This window comes from Corvus hawaiiensis, chromosome 5 (genome assembly GCF_020740725.1).
Source record: "Corvus hawaiiensis isolate bCorHaw1 chromosome 5, bCorHaw1.pri.cur, whole genome shotgun sequence".
NCBI lineage: Eukaryota > Metazoa > Chordata > Aves > Passeriformes > Corvidae > Corvus > Corvus hawaiiensis.
Window position 1 is genome coordinate 29,076,563 of NC_063217.1, and position 20,184 is coordinate 29,096,746.

The window sequence follows — 20,184 nt, forward strand, 5'->3', positions numbered from 1 at the left end:
ACACTGTATTTAATCACTCTGTGTGATTAAATAGACTTTCATTTATTGCCTATTATATAAGTACCTCTTGGAGAGGGCTGAAGCTAGGCAAAACTGAAAGTCTGAGATATAAGTGATTTTTACAGGGTCTGCCGCATTCCTACTCTCCATTATACAATGATCCCTTACACAGCGTGAGGCAATGCCTGCCAAAAGAGCAGAACAGAAGAACAGCTTTAGGAAAATCCAGCATGTGCTAAACTTCAGTGTCAGCAGTTCATTGACTTGTGCACTCTAACTACGTACTTTGATTTTGTCCACAGAAGTGTCACCTGTTCCACTTAAGAAAAGTGCTTCTGAAAACACCATACTCCACTTCCAAAAACTGCTAACAGAGAGAGTGCACACGGTAACAGAAGGCAAAAAGTTTCTGTTTGAAAGACTTTGTAAGCAGGAAGAAATGCAAGACCTCAACAGAACACAGCTGTATGCTGATCCATCAGCTATACAACAGGTTGGTTTAATGAACTTTCTATGAAATTAACATGCAGATAGGTTCTGTCAGGTAGTAAGAAATGAAATACTTAAGAGTGTGGGTTACCCACATGAGTACCTGCTTGCTTCCCTTTAATACAATCACCATCAGTCATTTAAACTAAAGCAAGACATGAGTTTCTATCATAATCCTTAACTATGAGCTCTTAGCAGTGATGTCAGTCTGATAAAACACAACCTCTGCCTACATGGGTTGGCTCACCTACATGCTACAAGTAACAGCCTTAATTGAAAGAAAATAGTATTTTAACTGATCAAAGAAAACATGTACAGTTAAAATTTCATCCCATAATTTCCAATTACCGTCTCCATGGTCTTCCTAACAAGTTAGTCCTCTGCAATTAACCAAACAGTGGAAGCTGTAGGAGAACTTTTTGCTTAGGCAGGGCTGGTGGGGAAAACACAACTCTTAACTCCTTAACCAGCATTTACCCTTCTCCTAGCCTCTCCCCGTGCTTATGCTGGTGTGGGAGAACATCCCTCTCTGCCTGCTGAAGGCTTGCAGCAATGTGCAGCACTGCACTGGAGAAATGAGTGAGCCAGAGAGAATGTACACAGAATTGATGCCCACGTAGAAGGGGCAGGCATGAGTTCTGCTCCCTATTCTGTACTGGGCAAGGGGTCTGTTATGTCCAGTAACCCACAGAAAACACAGAAACAGTGCAGGGAACAATGACATGGTAGGAGACAAATGCCATGCCATAACTGTTATTCTGCAAAATCCTACTAGCCACTACTTCCTTTTGTGATTGTGTAAGTACTCCATGGTCTGTATTACATTTGCAGGGTTTTCCTCTGCATCTGCAGGGTTTTCTTTTCAGTGTATTCAAGTAAAACAACTTTCTGGATCTCAGTCATGTTTGGGCACAGACCTACACAGCCTGGCCAAAGCCAGGTCAGTTCTAGGCAAATACAAATGCACAACTCAAGTCAAACAGTCAAGTCCTTACTGCAGCAGCAACAGCCACCAGGTTTATTTATACACAGAAGCCTAAATTCCATCCAAGTCCCTTTTCATAAAACTTCACATAAAAATATTACTGGATATAATGTGTTATTTCCTGCTTTATGCTTAATTATTTCCTTGTCTATTCTTTTATGAGAGACATTAAGAAGGCAAATACTTTCCACCAAGGTGGATTTAATCTGCCATTTGACTAGCATTCTTAAAACAATTCTGAGAGAGAGCCCTAGAAAATAATAGTTTTTTGATCACATTAATTTATACAGTGACAGGGATACAGTTTTTTCAGTGTATGCTGATCTACCACTTTTCACATTTTACACTGATTTCTCAGTATAAACCTTTTTTGGCTTGTAATACTGTCACTGAAACTATAATTTCCAGCAATACTAGTATCACCATTGGTTTAAAAATCTTTCTTCTCTCTCTCTTTACAATGAGCTGGTTCAAAGATACATCCTTGAACTTGCATTGTATTACTTGCATACAGAACTGTTGTCTTTGGAAGGAGGACAAGGTCTGCCTCTGCCATCACAGCAGTCAGGTATCCCCATGGAACGTGCTGAGTCAGCTGAAGACCTCACCATTCCAAACACTATTAAGATCACGGGTTACTCCTTCCACATGTGAACCAGAAAAATGCGTGATCCAACCCTAATTCGCTCCAGTACATTTAAACAGTTTAGTTCAATTTAGATTTAAATTATTGTTTGAAATTACTGAAAATAATATGGGTAACTTACATGTTTTGCTCTACCTTCTCTGTTTCATGAGTGCAGGGCTGAAATTGACTTGGTAACTCATTTCAACATGAAGATTCCCCTTTTCTCCATGCTACCTTGAGTAATCCAGTTCATGCTGGATGCCCTATAAACCAGTTCATCTCACTAACCTCACACAAGACTAACTCATCTAGTAAGAAAAAACCCTAAATGGTCTTCTGTGTGAGTTGAAGTAGCTCAGCAAGTTCCCAGATGTGCCAGGTCTAACTCTAAACAGCTGAAAGGTTGTTTTTGTTGCAGTGTGCCTGTCCTTCCAGAAGAAATACTAACCTGAGGGAAGCAGTTAGCCCTGCAGAGGTGACAAACTGCACTTTAAATCCTGCATGATGCCCAAGGATCCAAACCTTTCTAAACCTTGTTGTCATCCAGTACAACAGCCCAAAAAAACCCCTTTCTCTCCTTCCAGAAAATAAAAAATAAAAGATTTTATGTTCATTAAAATCAGCAGACCTTTCAAGAATATGTATCTGTTTTTAAATGCTGATATTCAGTTGAGAACAACACAAAAGCACTGAGGCAAAGGACTCACTGATTTCTTAGCAGGTCAGAGCAGAGAATTGCAGAGCACACTTGCAGTCTTTACTTGGAAATTGTTCATATCAACACCAGGTGGTAGACATAAGGCAAGAACTGACAGAAAAAAAAGATCACAAGTGGGTTTACTTTCCAAGTAAAGGGTTTTACCTCAGAAAACTTTCCAGAGAGCAGGATTTATGTGACAAACAAATGTCCAAAGAAGGTGGACTTCCCTTGGTGTGGGATTCCTCTTCTATTCTGCTTTGTGACTGCAAAGCATAGCTTGCTTTTTGTAATTGTTTTGTCAGAAAGCTGTCTTCTGCCCTGCTGTTCATTTGTTGTTGATCAAAGATGGTAAGAGATGTCAGGATCAAGATGGGGCACTTGGCATCATCTGATATTTATGTGCTATTCCCATTTATACAGATAACAATTAATTTACTCGAGACAGATAAAGTGACATCAAGACAACCTTTCTTCACTGCCGCTGTAGTTACAATTCCACATAGCTTTTTCCTTAGACAAAATTACCAGGAATGTTGCACGTTTAGAATTCTGGTTGTCTAGAACTATGATCTGTCTCCTTTGGACAGCATCTCCTGGCGTACTGACAGTGGGCTAAATAAAATGTTGCCAGCTGAAGGATTTCTCAAAGCAGTCCCTTCAGAAATAGTATTAGTTAATCCAGCTCATCCTTCCAGTGTTTAGTCCAGACACATTTATGGGCCAGTGAAATGGAACATGAGACACCATCTGACACATGCTAAATGGTTATGTGTAGGGAACTACCACAGGACTGCAGTGGTTTGGGAGGATACCCTTTCTTAGACATAGATCCTCAAAAGAAAGGCCAGACCAAGTCATGTCCACGTAACTGATCCTGGGAATCTTAATATAAATTACATCATGAAAATGTTCCAGCTTAATAATCAAAACCAAGTAATGATGGCAAGAGCATCAATCCTATAAATAACAGAGGTTTTTGCTCTTCTCCCTCCTCAAATATCTGCATTATTGCCAGAGGGCCATTAAGATTCCTGTGAGGGCAAATCTGTCTCCTCCCCAGTTTGCAAATGGCAATACTGAAATTTTTGAGTTGCAGCAGATAAATGGAACTGTTACCATCCTGACCTACATTAAAAAGCTTCATTCTTCTCTAAAGCGCACTTATTCACTAAGATAAATGGGTCACTTTACACATCTTTGATAGGGCTGTTATTCTGGAAAGTCCTCTGAATGCCCTTTTAGATTACTCGACAAACTGTTTGGGCCAAAGGCTTTGAGAATAAGCTTCAGGAAGCAGAAGTGCTTGCAGTGATGGTGGATCCACAAGCGCTGTCTGCATCATAGGCTTTAAAGACTCTGCCTTCAGTCATCCTTTGTTTCTTATGCAGCTAGGCCTCCTTTGTGTTGGCACAAGCATCCATATGGCCAAGTGGCTACCCAGCTGACAGAACTGATTTAAATTAAAACTAACCTAACAAAAAGCCCCTCCAAATAACCCTGCTTTTTTTTTTTTTTTTTAATGGGAATGTAAGACATGGCAGATAGTTAAGCCAGGATAGCTTATTTGAACTGAACTACCCAGTGTGAACACAGTTTGCTGCATACAACCCTCTCTCCATGCATGAGGCTCAAATTTAAGGTAGGGGCAGACAAGCCAACTGAGCAATCCTGTGAAAATTACTGGATAGCTGTATAATGCCTACATGGATGATGTATCTCCAGTCCAAGTGAAGAAAAATGAACAGTCTCACCCCAGCTCTCTATCTAGGTTAATGTAAGTCCGTTGGCCGAAATAAACGCCATAACGGCTGCCTCTGAAATGTCCTCCTGTATCACTTGTTTGGCACCACTTCTCTCCTGATTTTTCCACTCCTTCTTACATGATCTCATTCCAGCTGCATGCACATCCAGAGATAAGAACTTAGACTGAACTACATTTTGTGACATGTACATCGAAGAGACCTCAACTTGGTTAGAATGAAATCTAGCTTCTCTTCACTTTCCCAAATGAGTGTGCAGGAACCTGAGCCCTGCAAGATGTTATGTAAAACAACCAGATATAAGAGCTCACCACAGCAAAAAGGCCTTGCTCCTCCTCTCTTCTTGCAGGAGCAAGCCCTGTGGAATGTAATTAAACCAGGCTGTCATCACCTGCAGCACAGAATGGCCTAAAACTTAAACCAAGATAGAACTAAAAGACAGAAGTGTGTTTATGTCCATATTCAGTGTCTGAAAGTACTCAGGAATGTTTTACCAGCACATACACAATGAATGTTCTTGTAAAATAGCATACAGACTCAATAACTAGCTAGGCAAACATCTTATCCTGTATATTCCATAGAGAATTTACATAGAAATATGATTAATTACAAAATTTGGTATTTAGACAATTAAGACAGTTGACTCTGCAGTTCTTGCACCTGGGAATGAGGGATCTGCTGAACTCATGTGCTCTTGAGATGAAATAAAAAGATAATACCTTATATACCAAATTATCAAGATCATTACCTGTAGTATATCTGAGTTCCTCAGAAAATTCCCATCCAAATACTGTTGCAATTTGAAGCTTTTTGATTGAAAGATTCACAGGGTAAGTCATGATACCAATGGCTTGCTAAATAGCCTTTAAAAAACCCTACCTTGTAGCCAAGATGTTGTATATGAAATGTAGATAAACGCTTTATGCTATATTGAATGCAGGTGTTTGGAAGGATGGCTAATGGGAAGCAACTTTACTAGATTGAAAGACAAGTTAAGTTTCTTAACTTACATTGTTGATATCTGGGTTCTGTTATATGGGTTTTAATAATGGACAGTTACAGGAAAGGTATCAAAAAGCACACTGGCCAAGCCTGCACTCATAACAAGTTCCATACACAGGCCCAGCTGAGACAAGGAATACTCCCTGACTTTATGGGACTTCCATCTTCATAGAAAAGGGCTTTGAAAGACCTTTTCTAAAAATGAGTATAAAGCTAGTACACTTAGGTTTCAGTACACAGTATTATTGCCAAAAAATATTTTCCAGAGAATTTTGCAGAAAGTTAACAGAAATCACACTTGTTCAAAGATAAACTTTGCAAATTTGTCCTGGTCAAGGACTCAAATGACGTTTAATAGATTTGTAATTCAGAGTAACTCCTCCTCCCTCCCTCACCGCCCCCAAGAAAGTCCTCTCCTTACCAATACCCTCCGATTTTATTTTGGCATGCTGTCAGTGGATTTTGCAGTGACTGTGTTCCCTGGCTTATGAAATGCAGAGATGATTTAGAACATCCGCTTTTAAGCCTTGCTAATGTTGATGCCAGAGTAACATGATTTGCTTTAGCAGAATTAAAAGTTTCAAACATAGTGAGCATTCACTGCTAACATAGCTGTAAAATGTTACCATGGTGTCAAGTTAAATTGATAAAATGTTCTTAAGTGTGTGGAAGGCCTTGATTAGACTGTGAGTAGGAATATACTGGTTTTCATTTTAATTCACCATTATAAAGTTAAAGCCAATAAAAAGCTGTGTTTTACGTCTGCTACAAAGGACTGAGAATTTAAGCCTCAACAACTAGCAGCTGCTTTTTAATTACTAAAAGAAATGCAACCCCAAACAACTTTTAAAGTTGTTTCTGTTTATGTCACAATAGTGAAATTTCAAGTATATCTTTTGTCTTTCATGATGTGCCTACTTGTGGGCTCCAGAACTTTGCTTACATATACACATCGATTTTTCATGCAGAACAGTTTCAGTGAGTGAAGCAGCGAGCACCACTCATACACACCACTGCACATATGCTTAAATATTTTGGTGGCTTGTTCCAGCTTACAGAGTTTTAAGTTTTCAGCTGCAAACATTACCCCACTGAAGAAAATCTCTTCAGTGCCACAGTAATACAAACTATCAACTCATTCTTGGCCATTTATGAGAAACAGCAAAGTCCTTCACCTTGCTGCAACCAGCTTATCAGAACATAAAGCACAAAGAATTTATGCTGCATGTTTTTGTGGCATCTAACAAATACTCTGGATTTTTACACACACAGGTAAGATTTCAAAGATTAGAAATTAAAACCTGTTCTCCTCTTTGTGGCCCAGTCATCTCCAAAATGCAGCTTGATACAATGCCATGCTTTAATATTCTGAATTTTAAAATCTAAGACCAATTAAGGGCCAAATTCTGTAATTTGATTTATTGCACAGGACTCATTTGCATATAGAAGAACATGCTTATATCAAAGGCCAGTAATCATTACATAAATATCCTTACTAATTTGAAGGTGATGTCTAAGGTCTGTATTTTCTAGTGGCCAGTCAAATTTCTGTTAGTCACTCAGGCCTGACTTGGATGGCTCATTAATATTTACTATAATTTTCTTTCATATTTACTTATTTTTAAAGGCCTATGGTTAAGAGACATGTCTTAGTTTTTAACTTTAAAACCATGGGCCTAATGCAGTTTACTGATACAGTTAATCCTAAATTTTAACTCTGACTTTCAAGTGGCATTCCGAAAAGTAGAAAGAAAAATAGCTGTTATCCTATTACTTCCTGATCAGGATGCCAGCCCTTTTACACATCACAGTAGGACATTAGTGAAGAAAATAGGAACGTTAATATCTCAGCTATTTAACAGTATTTTATTGAGTGCTTGCACAGGTATACCTAACGGAACAGACTGATTCACTTTACAGATGCAATGTTTATGCCTTTAGGAAAGCATCCCTTAACATTTTTGACCATTACTGAATTAGATCAGAATCACTGGTAGTGCATATATGCCTCTACTTGTAGCTTCCTGTAGAATTTGTGAATTGCTTAGTTTCAATCATAGTGTAAGTATTGCTATGTACAGTTATGTCCTCCACAGGGGATATCTGATACTAAAAAGCTCAAGCAAATTAAATATACTTGTCAAGTGCCCATCAAAGAAAAAAGAAAAGCATATTGAAAAGTTATGAAGTAAGGTTGCAATGAAAATTGAGATAATAAGATACAAAGTAATGAAAATACATCAATCATCTTTTTTCCACCTAAGAAACTCCAGGTCCACCAGTGTAACTGTAAGCACAAACAAGGTAAGATTTTTTCCAGCCTCTTCACAGAAAAACGATGCAACCTAAAATGAGATTATAGATTACATGGCTTTGTTCCTGGTATTTTGTGCTGTATCACTCCCAATAAAACCATTTTTGGTGGACACTGGCAAATATATATACCTGCAGCCCAAAGAGAATTATTAGCATATGAGAGTCATGTAGGGATGCAGCATTTTACCAGTAAAAGTATATGAAACTCTACTGTAATAAACAGAAAATCTTCATGTAAACGATTTCCTATTGTTGATCCAAAACCAATTTCAGAGCAACATTTACAGGTCTGTGAGCTCAGAAATACAAAGAATATATTTTATCTATTTAGTGCATGTGCACTTGGAGAAGCCCACCTACCTAGAACGTCAGGAATGTGTTTATTTAGCACACTTTTTGCAGCTGTAAAGTCAAGCACAGTGAAAAGGCTCAGTGTGTACTACTAAACGAGGTTGTGCGTGTCTGACTGTGCAGGTGTTCCCACAAGGAGGATATCCCTTTCTGGCACGACTGAAAAAATGATTGACATATGTCAGTCCATAACATTATTATTTTGAATACTAACCAAGTGGAAGCTGAACCCAAACTTCATTCTGTAGCTCTGCATCCACACGGATGACAGTAAATCAGGTCTGTTGCACATTGCCATAGACAGGTAGAAGTTTTATTCTACCATGGTGATAAATCTAAACCACTACCGCTAGTAGGAGCCTAAAAACGCTTAAGAACTGCTCTGTTTCGGTAGTGTCGGATTGTGTGATTTACACTTTAAGGTGAGCATCTCGAGAGTGACGGCCGGGCCTCGCCGCGACTCCGGCAGGAGGTCGCCGCTCGGCGTGGCTGGGACGGGGCGGCGGGCGCATCCCGCTGCGCGGGGCGTACCCCCCTGCCGCCCGGGGCTCATCCCGCCGCCCGAGCGCATCCCCGCCGCCCCGGATACGGCCACGCCGCGGGCTCCGCGCAGGGACGTGCGAACGCCGGGGCCGGTGGCACAGCCCCGGCAGCGAGAGCGGATGCGACTCAAGCGAGATGCAGCCGAGGTCCAAAGGCGTTCGACAGCTGCTCCTTCGGCGGGACTGGCTCGGGAGGCAGGAAGCGGAGGGCTGTTCCTTGCGCTTCACCTCCGGGATGCTGCCAGGGCTCCCCGCCGAGGCGGAGCGGAAGGGACCGCTCGGGACGCTCCCCTCCCCTCCCAGCGCGCTCCCGCCGCCGGAGACCCGGGGCCCTCTAGGCTGCACGTGCCGCCGCAGGGCCCCGAGCAGCCGCCGCGGCCCGGCCCAACACCGAGCCGCGTCCGGGCGGCCCCGTCTGGGCACACCTCGGCCCCCGCGCCCCTCTTACCTGTGCTGCAGCCCCACCAGCCCCAGCGTGATCACATGGGGCACGTCCAGCTCCGTGGGCCACGCGCCGGAGGCGATGCAGCCGAACACGCCGCACTCCTCCCGGATGCCCAGCTCCTCCAGCTCCATGGCGCGGGCAGCACGTGGCGGCGCGGCGGCCCCGCTCCCGCTCCCAGTCCCAGTCCCGGCCGCACTCCAGCGGCTCCCGCGCGCTGCTGCCGGCGGCGCGCTCAGCCCACAACGCCGCTCCGCCCGGGGCTCCCGGTGGCCCGCCGGGCGCCTCCCGCCCTCATTTACATGCGGGGGGGCGACACCGCACCCCGGGCCCGCTCTACCGCCTCGCCCGGCCCCGCCTCCTCAGCTTCCACTCTGCCCCGCGACCCCGCGGGGTGCGCCAAGCCGGGGGGATGTTTGCCCGCGGGGTGAGGTTGCGGAGGGCCGGGGGCCGGGCGCGGCGTGGCGCCCGCATTGGCCGGGCAGAGGGCCGGGGCCGTGTTTGCACGGGACGGGGGGGGATGATGCTGCCGTCCGGGGTTCGCACGGGGGGCTCGGCGGGGCCGCCCCGCGGCGTAGGGCGGCGATTGGCGGGCGGCGTCGCTGCCCGCTGCCCGGGCTGCCCGCCCCTTCCGCCGGCCCCTTCTTACCCCGGCGGCTGAGCCCGCCGCGTGCGCTCAGGCTCTCTCCTGTGCTCTAGGTGCCCGCGCCCGCTCCCGCCGCAGCCATGGCCCCCGCAGCATCAGGTAACCGGGCGGCCGTCGGGGGTGGGTGGGTCGGTCGGAGGTGCCGCTCTCGGGGGGCCGGTGCCCGCTCAGCGGCTTGGGGTGTACGTGCTTGGGAACCAACTTTTTCCCCGTGTAGTTTTAATTTTTTTTTTTTTTTTTTTCCCCCCTGTGGGTAATCGCTCATGCGCGAGGGTGGGCACGGCTGCAGGAGAGGCGGCGAGGGGCAGCTTCAGGCGCAGGATGCTGGGGGCGGCAGCCGCCGCTCGTATTGCGGAGCTCCGGGATTGCCCCGAAGTTTGAAGAAAAGAAAAAAAAGAAGTGGCGGGGCTCTTGGCCGCCCCTTTCAGGCGGCAGCTCCCGGCTGCCCGGGGCGGTGGGCGGCCGGGGCACCGCCTCCGCCGGAGCTGCCCGGCTGCGGCCGGCGCGACCCCCGTGGCGCCGGGAGCGCCGGGCAGAAGCCTTGAGCGGGGCTTTCGGCCTCGCTGCTTGGGGGAACGTGGCCAAATCGGCCCGCGGGTCGGGGCTCAGCGAGCTCCTCGTGGTCAGGGACCGCAGCGCGGGGTCCTGCTGTATCCCCATGGACTCGAAGGGGGTGGCTTTGCCTGCGGAAGTAAACAAGCCTTTGCGAGGCAAAACTGACCGTTTTGTTTTGTTTTGTTTTTTTTAAATTCCTCTAGACCTGAAACTTGGCAAAAAAGTTAATGAAGGTAAAACGAAAGAAGTGTACGAGCTGCCAGATATCCCGGGATGTGTTCTCATGCAGTCAAAAGACCAAATAACGGCGGGAAATGCAGCCAGGAAGGACCGAATGGAAGGGAAGGCTGCCATTTCCAACACAACAACTAGCTGTGTGTTTCAGCTGCTTCAGGAAGCTGGTAAGTATTTTAAAGGTAGAGTGTATATGTCTATATGTTACAGACGTTATTACAAAACACTATTGCTTTATAAGAGACTTTATCCTGCCTTGAGGTTCTGGTGGTTTTTTAGTCTCGTCTCTGTTAGTTTTTAATTATGTTTTTTTTCTCTGGTACTTTAGAGCTGCGCGAGTGACTTGTTCGTTTGGAACATGAGAGTATCTGCAATAACCTAGTGTTGCAGATAACTGCAATGTTTCTCCTGCTTGTTTGGACACGCCCCTAATCCCCTCCGCTCTGCTTTTGTTAGTTCTTCCATATCCTACACCTCCTTGCCTTTAACTCCGGGCTGGATGCATCTGCCTTGCTTTACTACATCTGCATGCATAGAACGCACTGCTAGCTAGTGGCACTACCAGACTTTGTCTAGGCTGTGTGAAATCTGTGTACGTAAGCTGAAACATAAAATTAGAGTGTTCCCCGCCCCCCCCCCCCCCCCAGTTGTGTGTTGTAGCAGCATAAACTTCCTGTAAGATTTGCCCCTAACATTTGCAAAGGACCACGTTGCAAAATACATTTATCAGTCTGTATTGAACGTATCAAGAGCTTAATCCTTACTTTAAAAGATTCAAAGTATTTCTCATGCTAGAAGTGAGCTTTCACGGGGCACATAACTAACTTGAGTCACTCAAGTAAGTTTTGCACTGCACTTCCAAAAATGGAGCCAGTAGCTTTGCTTTGAGAAAGCATTTTGAAGTGTCTTTGACTGAGTAGTTTGCAAGTTGCAAAGAGGGATTTGTGCTGGTGATGAGTCTGCTAACAGTACTAGAATACAAGGCACTAGTAAGCTTAGTTAAGACTGCTTATAGCTGTGTGCTCAGTATGCTTTGAAACATTCACACAGAGACTGCTTCAAGTACCAGCTGAGTTACTCTAGAAATTGGTATTATCTGTTATAAGGTGTGGTGATAGCTCTCAAACTGTGAAGTCCTAGCATGTTTAATATGTGGGGAAGAGAAAGATGGTTTCTCTAGAGTTTTGTCTCAGCCCGTATTTTAAGAATTACTTACACAGAAATATGTATCAAGTAATTCAGTGTAATCCTGAGTCACTGGCTTTCTTGGGAAGCCTGTTGTGCATACAGTACTAAGAAGCCTCCTAGGTATTTGACTATATTTGCAGCTGATTAAAACTTCTAGTTTTCATTTAGGAACAGTTAGTGAGATGTTTTGCCTAATTCTTGAATGGCAGTAGTTAAGATAACAATTAAAACACTTCATACCCTACAGACTGTGCACTTTTAACATGAAGAAGCCATTCTGTTGACCTCTCAAAAATCTGTGCGTGGCTTGTACCCATAACTTCCACAGGTGCCATGGGAAAACATGCAGAGTAAACTGCAGCTGCATTTTAAAGCAACTAAAGAACTTTCAGGGTTCTTCTCCAGTTTCCTTATTTGAGTGGTGTAAATGCAGATAGTGGGAATGCCTGATTGTAGAGGTAGTTTGTTTGCCTTGCGCAACTCTTCTTTACCTCCTCTTTCAGATGTGATGATTTACGAAGTTCTGTTAAAGTTTCTCTCTCTTTTATAATAGAGCTAATGTCAGCCCAGCAAAAGCACACATCTGCACTGATGAAAAATGTAGTAGTGAACCAGACAGGGGCCTTAATGTGCAGCTGACTATTTAAATCCTTCTGCCTTTGAAGGAAATGCACCAAACTTTTGAAGAGTCAGTGTTCATAGTACATTTTAAGACTTCTTGTTTCTTCCTTTATGGTTCTGGAAGTGGAATGGAATAGAACTACTTGGTTTGACTGAGTGCAGCTCCTTTGCCTTCTTGTCCTGACAGATGCCGATTGGGCTTGGCAGTTGTCTTGCCCTGGCTGGGGAGAAAGGTGGGACTTTCCTCAAGAGTGAAATTGGAAAAAGAGCCATTTTGCACTTGGAGTGCTGATCTGCATGTTGGCTGTCCCTGTTTAATGTGGGGTCACTCATCTACAATTATGTAGGAAGGTTGACTTGTTGCAGCAGGTTTGAGTGCACATGCTTCTGAATCTTACTGTCTTTTGCCTAAATCACCAAGATCTAGTGTCCTAAATAACTTAGTTTGTGATGAAAGGGACAGCAAAGCCATTCTCTCTTCCCCATCTGCTTTTATGAAGCAAAGTAGTGAAGACTGCTGTGCTCTGTTACTCCTTTGAAAGGCTCCAATTACTGTTTGATCTATAATGAATCTTTCACCAGAGAGTATGGTTAGGTACTTGGTTGCTGCTAATTTGTTTTTTAAACAAGTAAAAACGTTGTGAAGGATAGATTACGGCTCTGTGAACAAAATTAGGATTTCTGAGTTACAAGTGAGAGTTGTATGATAAAATTGGCAAAACTAATGACTTGTGGAAGATAACTGTCTTTTGCAAGGCTGGAGTGGGCTTAAAACACCCTGAAGAGATTCAGTGTGTCCCAAAAGTCCAGGGAAGAACAAGATTCAGGTGTGCTTTAAAAAATTAAAGATGTTTGTGACTACTGTTTTAACTGTAGAGTGTGCCTACTAGTGGAACTAAGTTGCCGTCTTTATATTTAGGAATCAAAACAGCTTTTGTCAGGAAACAGAGTGACACAGCATTCATAGCAGCTCACTGTGAAATGATCCCAATTGAGTGGGTGTGCAGAAGAATTGCTACTGGCTCCTTCCTCAAGAGAAACCCTGGGGTCAAAGAAGGATATAAGTTTTACCCACCCAAAATTGAGATGTTTTACAAGGTAAGTTTCCTTTCCTGTGATGTTAATCAAACTTAAGCAGAGCTAGAACTCTGTATTAATCTCCTTTAAAATGCTGACAGATAAAGCAAGTATGCTAATGGCTGAGCAATCCTTTCAGTATCACTAGTTTGCCACCCTAATGTCTTCTTGCATTCTTGTCCAGCAGCTGTTTTGTCCAAAGTGCATACAATACTGGCTTACAGCACAATCAAAGAATTATAAGCCAAACTGTACTTGAAAATAGAAAAATGTAGGTGTAAGGGCTTTTTAGGCATAAGCTTAATGCATCAGTTGAAAAAGATGTGTTGATATAGTTGAAGAAATTAAAATAAACTACTTGCATGGTGAGGGTAAGTAGCTAGCTAGTCATTTAGGATTCTGAACTCCTTTGGGAATGTGTGCTGAAAGATATATCTGGTGAATTGTAATCTAAAAAAAAAAAAAGTGTTGTTTGTGGTATACCCTGTCACTCTTAAAGATGGTCAGGTGTTACAGCAAGTGTTTTCAATGTTACTGTCATTTTTTTAATGCTAATCATAAAATACTAGTTTGAAGTCTGTATTTGTTACTTGAAAAAAAAACCCACACAAAACCTTGTATCATTTAATGGTTATTTTCCTCTTATAGCAAGCTTAAATTACATGATGTATTTGTTCTGGTTTTCTTAACAGGATGATGCTAATAATGATCCACAGTGGTCTGAGGAGCAAATAATTGAAGCAAAATTCTGTTTTGCTGGACTTACTATTGGCCAGACTGAAGTGGATATTATGTCTCGTTCTACTCAAGCCATTTTTGAGATCCTGGAAAAAGCATGGCAGCCCCAAAACTGCACTCTTGTAGACCTGAAGGTATAAGCATCTAATTTCTCATGATCTGGTTTTGACAGGAAAAATACCACTATGTAATTACTAAAATAGGATTCTTACTGTCTTTTTAGATTGAATTTGGTGTTAATGTGCTGACAAAAGAAATTGTTCTTGCTGATGTCATTGACAATGATTCATGGAGACTGTGGCCAGGAGGAGACAGAAGCCAGCAGAAGGACAAACAGGTGGTGCTTTAATCTTTACCTTCTAAGTGAGCAGGGGAGAAGAATGAAAAAAGTAAACCCTACAGTTTTACATCTGCTTTCAGAGTGGCTTTTCTATATAGTCTTATCTTGTTACAGAGTAGTTTGTATGGTACCTCACGTCCAAGCCTGTTCTCATTAAATAGTTTATCTGGTTTATGGTAGAAAAAAAAATCCTATGTGTCTATCTTCAGCTGGAATACCCAACAGCACTATTGACTGGAGCTATCATAATGAAGTGTGGGGTTTCCAGGAATGGCTGGGATTTCTGACTTGTGCAGATAATAATAAAGTAGTTGCATAACAGATCAGTGAGAAGAATAGAAGCTTTGATTCCCAGGTCTGCCACCAAGTTTCTCAGTTTATTCAGAGGGGTACCCTCTACTAGCAGAGATCTGGCGATACTTAGGAGGCAACTGCAGTGAGGATGCTTTTCTTTGTTACTTATTTTGGTTAAGCATGAATTCAATAATCTTGCCTCCAAAAGTGTTACTAATAGACTGGGCCCACATATGAGGCCTGCAAACAAGTTTGAAACAGAACTTGTCCGATATTTAAACTTGTAGCATTTATATTTCTCCAATATCTCTGAATTACCAGATGAGTAGTTATGAAAGAGCTGGTTTGGGAATGCTGCTGCCAGGAGTTTGTCATGGTTGTTGAGACTAGTAACAGAGACCCTGTGAGAGAAAGTGTTGTAAGCCACAGGGGAAGATTTCAAGGTGTTTGTGGGAGGAAGAGTATTAATTTTAAATTGGGAAGCGGAATTGCGCTGTTGTTTACTTGACCTGAATTATGTAGTAGCACGCTTGAGTGAATTGCTCTGACAGTCCCCTAAAATAAGGTACATGGTAACATCATGTAGAACCTTGGTTGGCTAGTACAGTGCTACTGCAGGCAGTCATGTCATTATAAATCCAATTTTAAAGAAGTTGTATGTTTTTTCTTAAATTTTCCCTGTGGAAAGCTTCCAAAACCTAAATAACCCTTGTGGCTGAAAATCTTGTGTTGTAAATGGCCATAAATTGCAATGTAGAAGGTTGTTTATTCCTGGAATTGCTAGAAACTGTGTCAATATTTCATTTAGGGTATAATAATAATTCTTATTAATTATGGTAGCAAAATTAGTCTTTTGTGTACCCATACCACATTAACTTCATCTGCTGGTTTTGGCTGGGGTAGGGTTATTTTTCCTGACAATGGCCAGTGTAGGGCTGTGTTTTGGATTTGTGCTGAACACAAGGTTGATAATAAAAAGATGTTTCTGTTATTGCTGAGCAGGGCTTACATAGAGCTAAGGCCTTTTCTGCTTTTGGTACTGCCACACTGGTGAGGAAGTTGGGGGGGGATGCATGGGAGGCTGGGAGGAGACGTAGCTGGGACAGGTGACCCCAACTGACCAAAGGCGTATTCCAGACCTTGTGATATCATGTTCAGTTTACAACGGGGAGGGTGAAGGAGGAAGCAGTGGTGGGGAGATGGGAGATGTTTAGAGCTGATGGCGTTTGTCTTCCCAAGTCACCATTACGTGCGATGGGGCCCTGCTGTCCTGGAGATGGCTGAACACCTGCCTGCCTGTGGGAAGCAGTGAATGAATGCCTTGTTTTGTTCTGCTTGTGTGTGCAGATTTTGCTTTGCCTAGTAAACTCTTTGTTGCAACCCGTGAGTTTTCTCACTTTCACCTTTCAGATTCTCTCCCTGATCTCTGGCGGGGGAGTGAGTGAGAGGCTGTGTGGGGCTTGGCTGCTGGCTGGGGTTAAACCACAACACTTCACTGCTTTTATTTTCCTCTTTCCAGTCCTATCGGGACCTGAAAGAAGTGACTCCTGAAGCACTGCAAATGGTTAAGAGAAACTTTGAATGGGTTTCAGAAAGAGTGGAGGTACCTGTTTTTATGAACAACACATCTAGACTTTGATAACTGAATGCCTTCAGTCCTGTTGACTGCTTTTATTTCCCTCTTCCCTCTCCACTCTTTTCCCTAGTTGCTTCTAAAAACAAAGAGCCAAGGTAGAGTTGTGGTGTTAATGGGATCTTCTTCTGACCTCAGTCACTGTGAAAAAATAAAAAAGGCATGTGCAACCTTTGGAATTCCTTGTGAATTAAGAGTGACCTCTGCTCACAAAGGGCCAGATGAAACCCTGAGGATCAAAGCAGAATATGAAGGTAAATGCCAAGAAATACTGATTTGGATTGACACAGCATCATGTTTCAGAATGACTTGGCAACTTAAAAAGATTTATGTGGGATTTTTCCATTTTTTGTTAAACAGAACACCAAGCTGTTAAAATTCTGTTTCACACTTGCTAGTAGCATGACTGCTCTAAGTAATTTTGGAGTAATGTATTGTCGTACTGCCCAGCCAGAACTGCCATTACTTGGAAGTCTAACCTCTGCTTTTATCCCAGTACTAGAACTGCTTTGCCCAAGCCTTGATCATGTTAATAGATTTATTGTAGCATCTTGCTGGTGATGCTAGCCTTTCTGAAACTAGAACAGTTTCTCTAGCTGACTCAATATTCTTATGTGTTATATTAGGCAGATGTTGCTCCCACTGTGTTCTTCTGTTTGATGAAAATGTTCTTGCTTATTACTTTAGATGCCATGAGAAAAAGATACTTGCTTTAAATTACTCTTTGCCAAGAAAGCTTAACATCTCTTCAAAATTGTTTATAGCCTAGCAGAGGAGATATAGGAATTATTTATTTTTGTGGGAGTATACACATTCTACATATACCATTCTACTTGGTGAAACTACGAATGTGGTAACCATAGTTAAAACATTCACCTTGAGGTGAACTGTTTCAGATTTAAGGAGAGCAACACTTAAAGATGCCAGAGGTTTAATGGCTATGTTCTCTACAAAGCTAAGCACCTCTTCCTCTGATGCTAAGACTTCCTCTCAGAGTGAGAAATCCAAATTTCAGCTATGCTAAACAGTAGCTGGGATTTAAGGATGTAAATTTCTTAGACGATATTTCTGTAAAGGAGGAAGTTGGATACAAAATTTTAGTGCAATGTAATGAATTTGAAGAGGTAACTGCAAACACAATTGTGAACTCTAAAGTTCCCATGAAAGCTAGTTGTAGAGAACAAGGTGGATTGCTTATCTCTGAATGTCTTCCTTCCCACCAGGAGATGGAATCCCAACAGTGTTTGTTGCAGTAGCTGGCAGAAGCAATGGTTTGGGGCCAGTAATGTCTGGTAACACTGCTTACCCAGTTGTCAACTGCCCTCCACTCTCAGCTGACTGGGGTACTCAGGATGTGTGGTCCTCTCTCAGACTACCCAGTGGTAAGATGATCTTCACCTTATGCTCTTGTTCTGGTCTAGTTCTGTTTTGTTGTTGTTGTTCTAGTGTACATACACGGGGCAAAGCATTGGAAAAGCAGCTGGATCAGTACCAAGCAAAGTCTGTGGAATTAAGTCACATACAGTCTGATTTCTTAATGGGAGAAAGCCCAATAGCGCAAAGAATAAATAGGAGTAATCTTTTAAAAAAGTAAACCTTGGCTTATCCTTGCTAAATGTTTGATTTTGAAATTAAAAATAATATTAATGGGAATTTAAATGATTTAATTTTGATGCATTTTCCTTATGATCAAAGATCAAATAGTATCTTTCTCAACAATCAGTGTAGGTAAGACCTCAACTCTTAACTATTAATTCAAGGCATTTTTACCTGTATGATTTTTAATTTTGTTAGTAACTTGAGTAGAGGCCCAGAAGTCTGTTCCCTCTGTATAAGGGAGTCATTTGCATGATGATAAACCACGGCTTTTGGTTTAAAGTGCCACAAGGCAGTCATATTAGAAGTAATGGAAAATGTGATGCTTCAGTGGCTTTAAAACTGGATCATGTGGCTCCTGGAGGTTAAAACAAGCCTTGTCTTAAATTATTCTTCAGAGAAAATGTTTTGTTTGACTATAAACTATGCTTTAGTAAGTGGCATTCTCTTCTCTGCAGGTCTTAGCTGTCCTACTACTCTGTCACCTGAAGCAGCTGCCCAGTTTGCGGCCCAGATATTTGGGTTAAACAACCATTTAGTGTGGGCCAAACTGCGATCAAACCTGTTGAACACCTGGATCTCCTTGAAGCAGGCTGACAAAAAACTTAGAGAATGCTCCTTGTAAGTCACACTAACAAGTAACTATTATTAGTTACGCAGTGATAATGGCGTGTGCGTATTCATTCATGTTAGGATTTACCCTTGGATGAGCTCAAAAAGTCCTGCATCATTTCTTGCAGAAGAAAGCATTGTTAGAGCAGAAGAGGAAGTCTGTTGTGTAGTCATCCTTCCCTTGTGTATTTTTTTAATATAACAACTAAATAGAGATGGGGAAGTAGTATTTTAGGTATGTCTTTCTGTTGCTCCAGAATGGTGCTGTTCTGCTTTTAGTCTATCCTGTTAACTACTATGTCAAGAGAATGATAGAATGATTTGGTGTGATCTAAATAGAATTCAACTAGTCTTCTGCATTTCTGTAACAGTAACATTCTCCCATAGTATTAATGTATGTCTTGAACCTTATTAACTGAACTGGACTGCTGCCTAAAGCCAGTGTTGATGGTGTTCCTGCTTGCAATGATGGCATGCTTTCTTTAGCAATAAAATGGCAATATATGCTGTATTAATAGGAAAAGAGTGTGGAAAAATGTTTAAAGAGCCTGAAATAAATACATGCCTTATTTTAAAAAATGTATATACATACACGTATCTTTTTAAAAAATGTGTGTGTATATTTACCCCATTGATATCTTTTGGAATGATGTGATGAAATTGACACCAATTTGCTTGTTCATAACAAGCTATAAATACAAATGGCTTGAGTGGCCTGTAACTTGGCTTGTTGCCCGTTTGCTCTAACTCTTGCCTAGTCCAGGCTTTGTCCTTTTAAATACTAGGCAGATCTACCTTCAGTAGTCCTATAGGGCCTGTGTGGTGATGTTGGACTGTCTTCATACACTTCAATAACTGTAGCTATTCTATGTCTGTATTTCCTCACTCTGTTTCTGTGGAAATTTTACTGAACTGAACAGGGGAACAAATAATAAAGCAACAAACCACTGGGGGGAAATCTAAGCATGACTTTCTTGTCTTTGCACACACTGGTCTCCTGAGTAGGTAAGATTCTAACAAATATGCAATTACTCAAAATATGTAACACCTATGCTTTTACAATTACAAATAAACTATTGAATGCGAATCTGCTTCATGGAGATTTATTAAGTACACTCAAAAGTAGCTATCAGCTGTGGTATGTAACTTCAGGACCTCAAATTAGGTAATAATCTTGTAAGAAGCTTATGCACTAAAACCTGCATGGAACACAATTAGGTGACAATCTTCTGGAAGATACTCTGCTACTTGATTGTCTCAGGAATGTTGCTTTGTTCCTGAAGTACTCCTCTGTGATGGTGTGGTAGGTCAGGCTTACCTTGTAGTGTAACTGGATTAAATGCTGCTGCTGGCCTTCACAGGCACTGAGCATATCTTGTGTATCTGTATAGAAGAGCTCTAAGCAGTGTTCTCTTGAATGCAACAGCTTAAAATT

General features: G+C 42.4%; 2 protein-coding genes across 4 annotated transcripts in view; one reads left to right on the forward strand and one right to left on the reverse strand.

Annotated features, from left to right (window-relative positions):
- Nucleotides 1-9,583, reverse strand: part of PPAT (phosphoribosyl pyrophosphate amidotransferase) — a 48,220-nt gene extending 38,637 nt beyond the window's left edge. The window contains exon 1 of the mRNA XM_048303209.1: nt 9,222-9,583. Within this exon, the coding sequence (XP_048159166.1) occupies nt 9,222-9,349 (128 nt within the window). The 5' untranslated portion in view covers nt 9,350-9,583. The remainder of the gene's footprint in view (nt 1-9,221) is intronic.
- The window catches only part of PAICS (phosphoribosylaminoimidazole carboxylase and phosphoribosylaminoimidazolesuccinocarboxamide synthase), a 42,381-nt gene extending 22,545 nt beyond the window's left edge, over nt 1-19,836 (forward strand). For 2 of the 3 annotated variants that reach the window (XM_048303206.1, XM_048303207.1), the window contains 10 exons: nt 303-493; nt 9,915-9,960; nt 10,620-10,817; nt 13,379-13,557; nt 14,229-14,408; nt 14,498-14,611; nt 16,428-16,511; nt 16,615-16,795; nt 17,765-17,923; nt 18,596-19,836. In XM_048303206.1, coding sequence (XP_048159163.1) covers nt 303-493; nt 9,915-9,960; nt 10,620-10,817; nt 13,379-13,557; nt 14,229-14,408; nt 14,498-14,611; nt 16,428-16,511; nt 16,615-16,795; nt 17,765-17,923; nt 18,596-18,762 — 1,499 coding nt within the window. In that variant the 3' untranslated portion in view covers nt 18,763-19,836. Of the gene's footprint in view, nt 1-302; nt 494-9,624; nt 9,643-9,914; nt 9,961-10,619; nt 10,818-13,378; nt 13,558-14,228; nt 14,409-14,497; nt 14,612-16,427; nt 16,512-16,614; nt 16,796-17,764; nt 17,924-18,595 lie in introns of those variants that run through there. The other variant, XM_048303208.1, reaches the window with a different exon arrangement.
- The last annotated feature ends 348 nt before the right edge of the window (nt 19,837-20,184 follow it).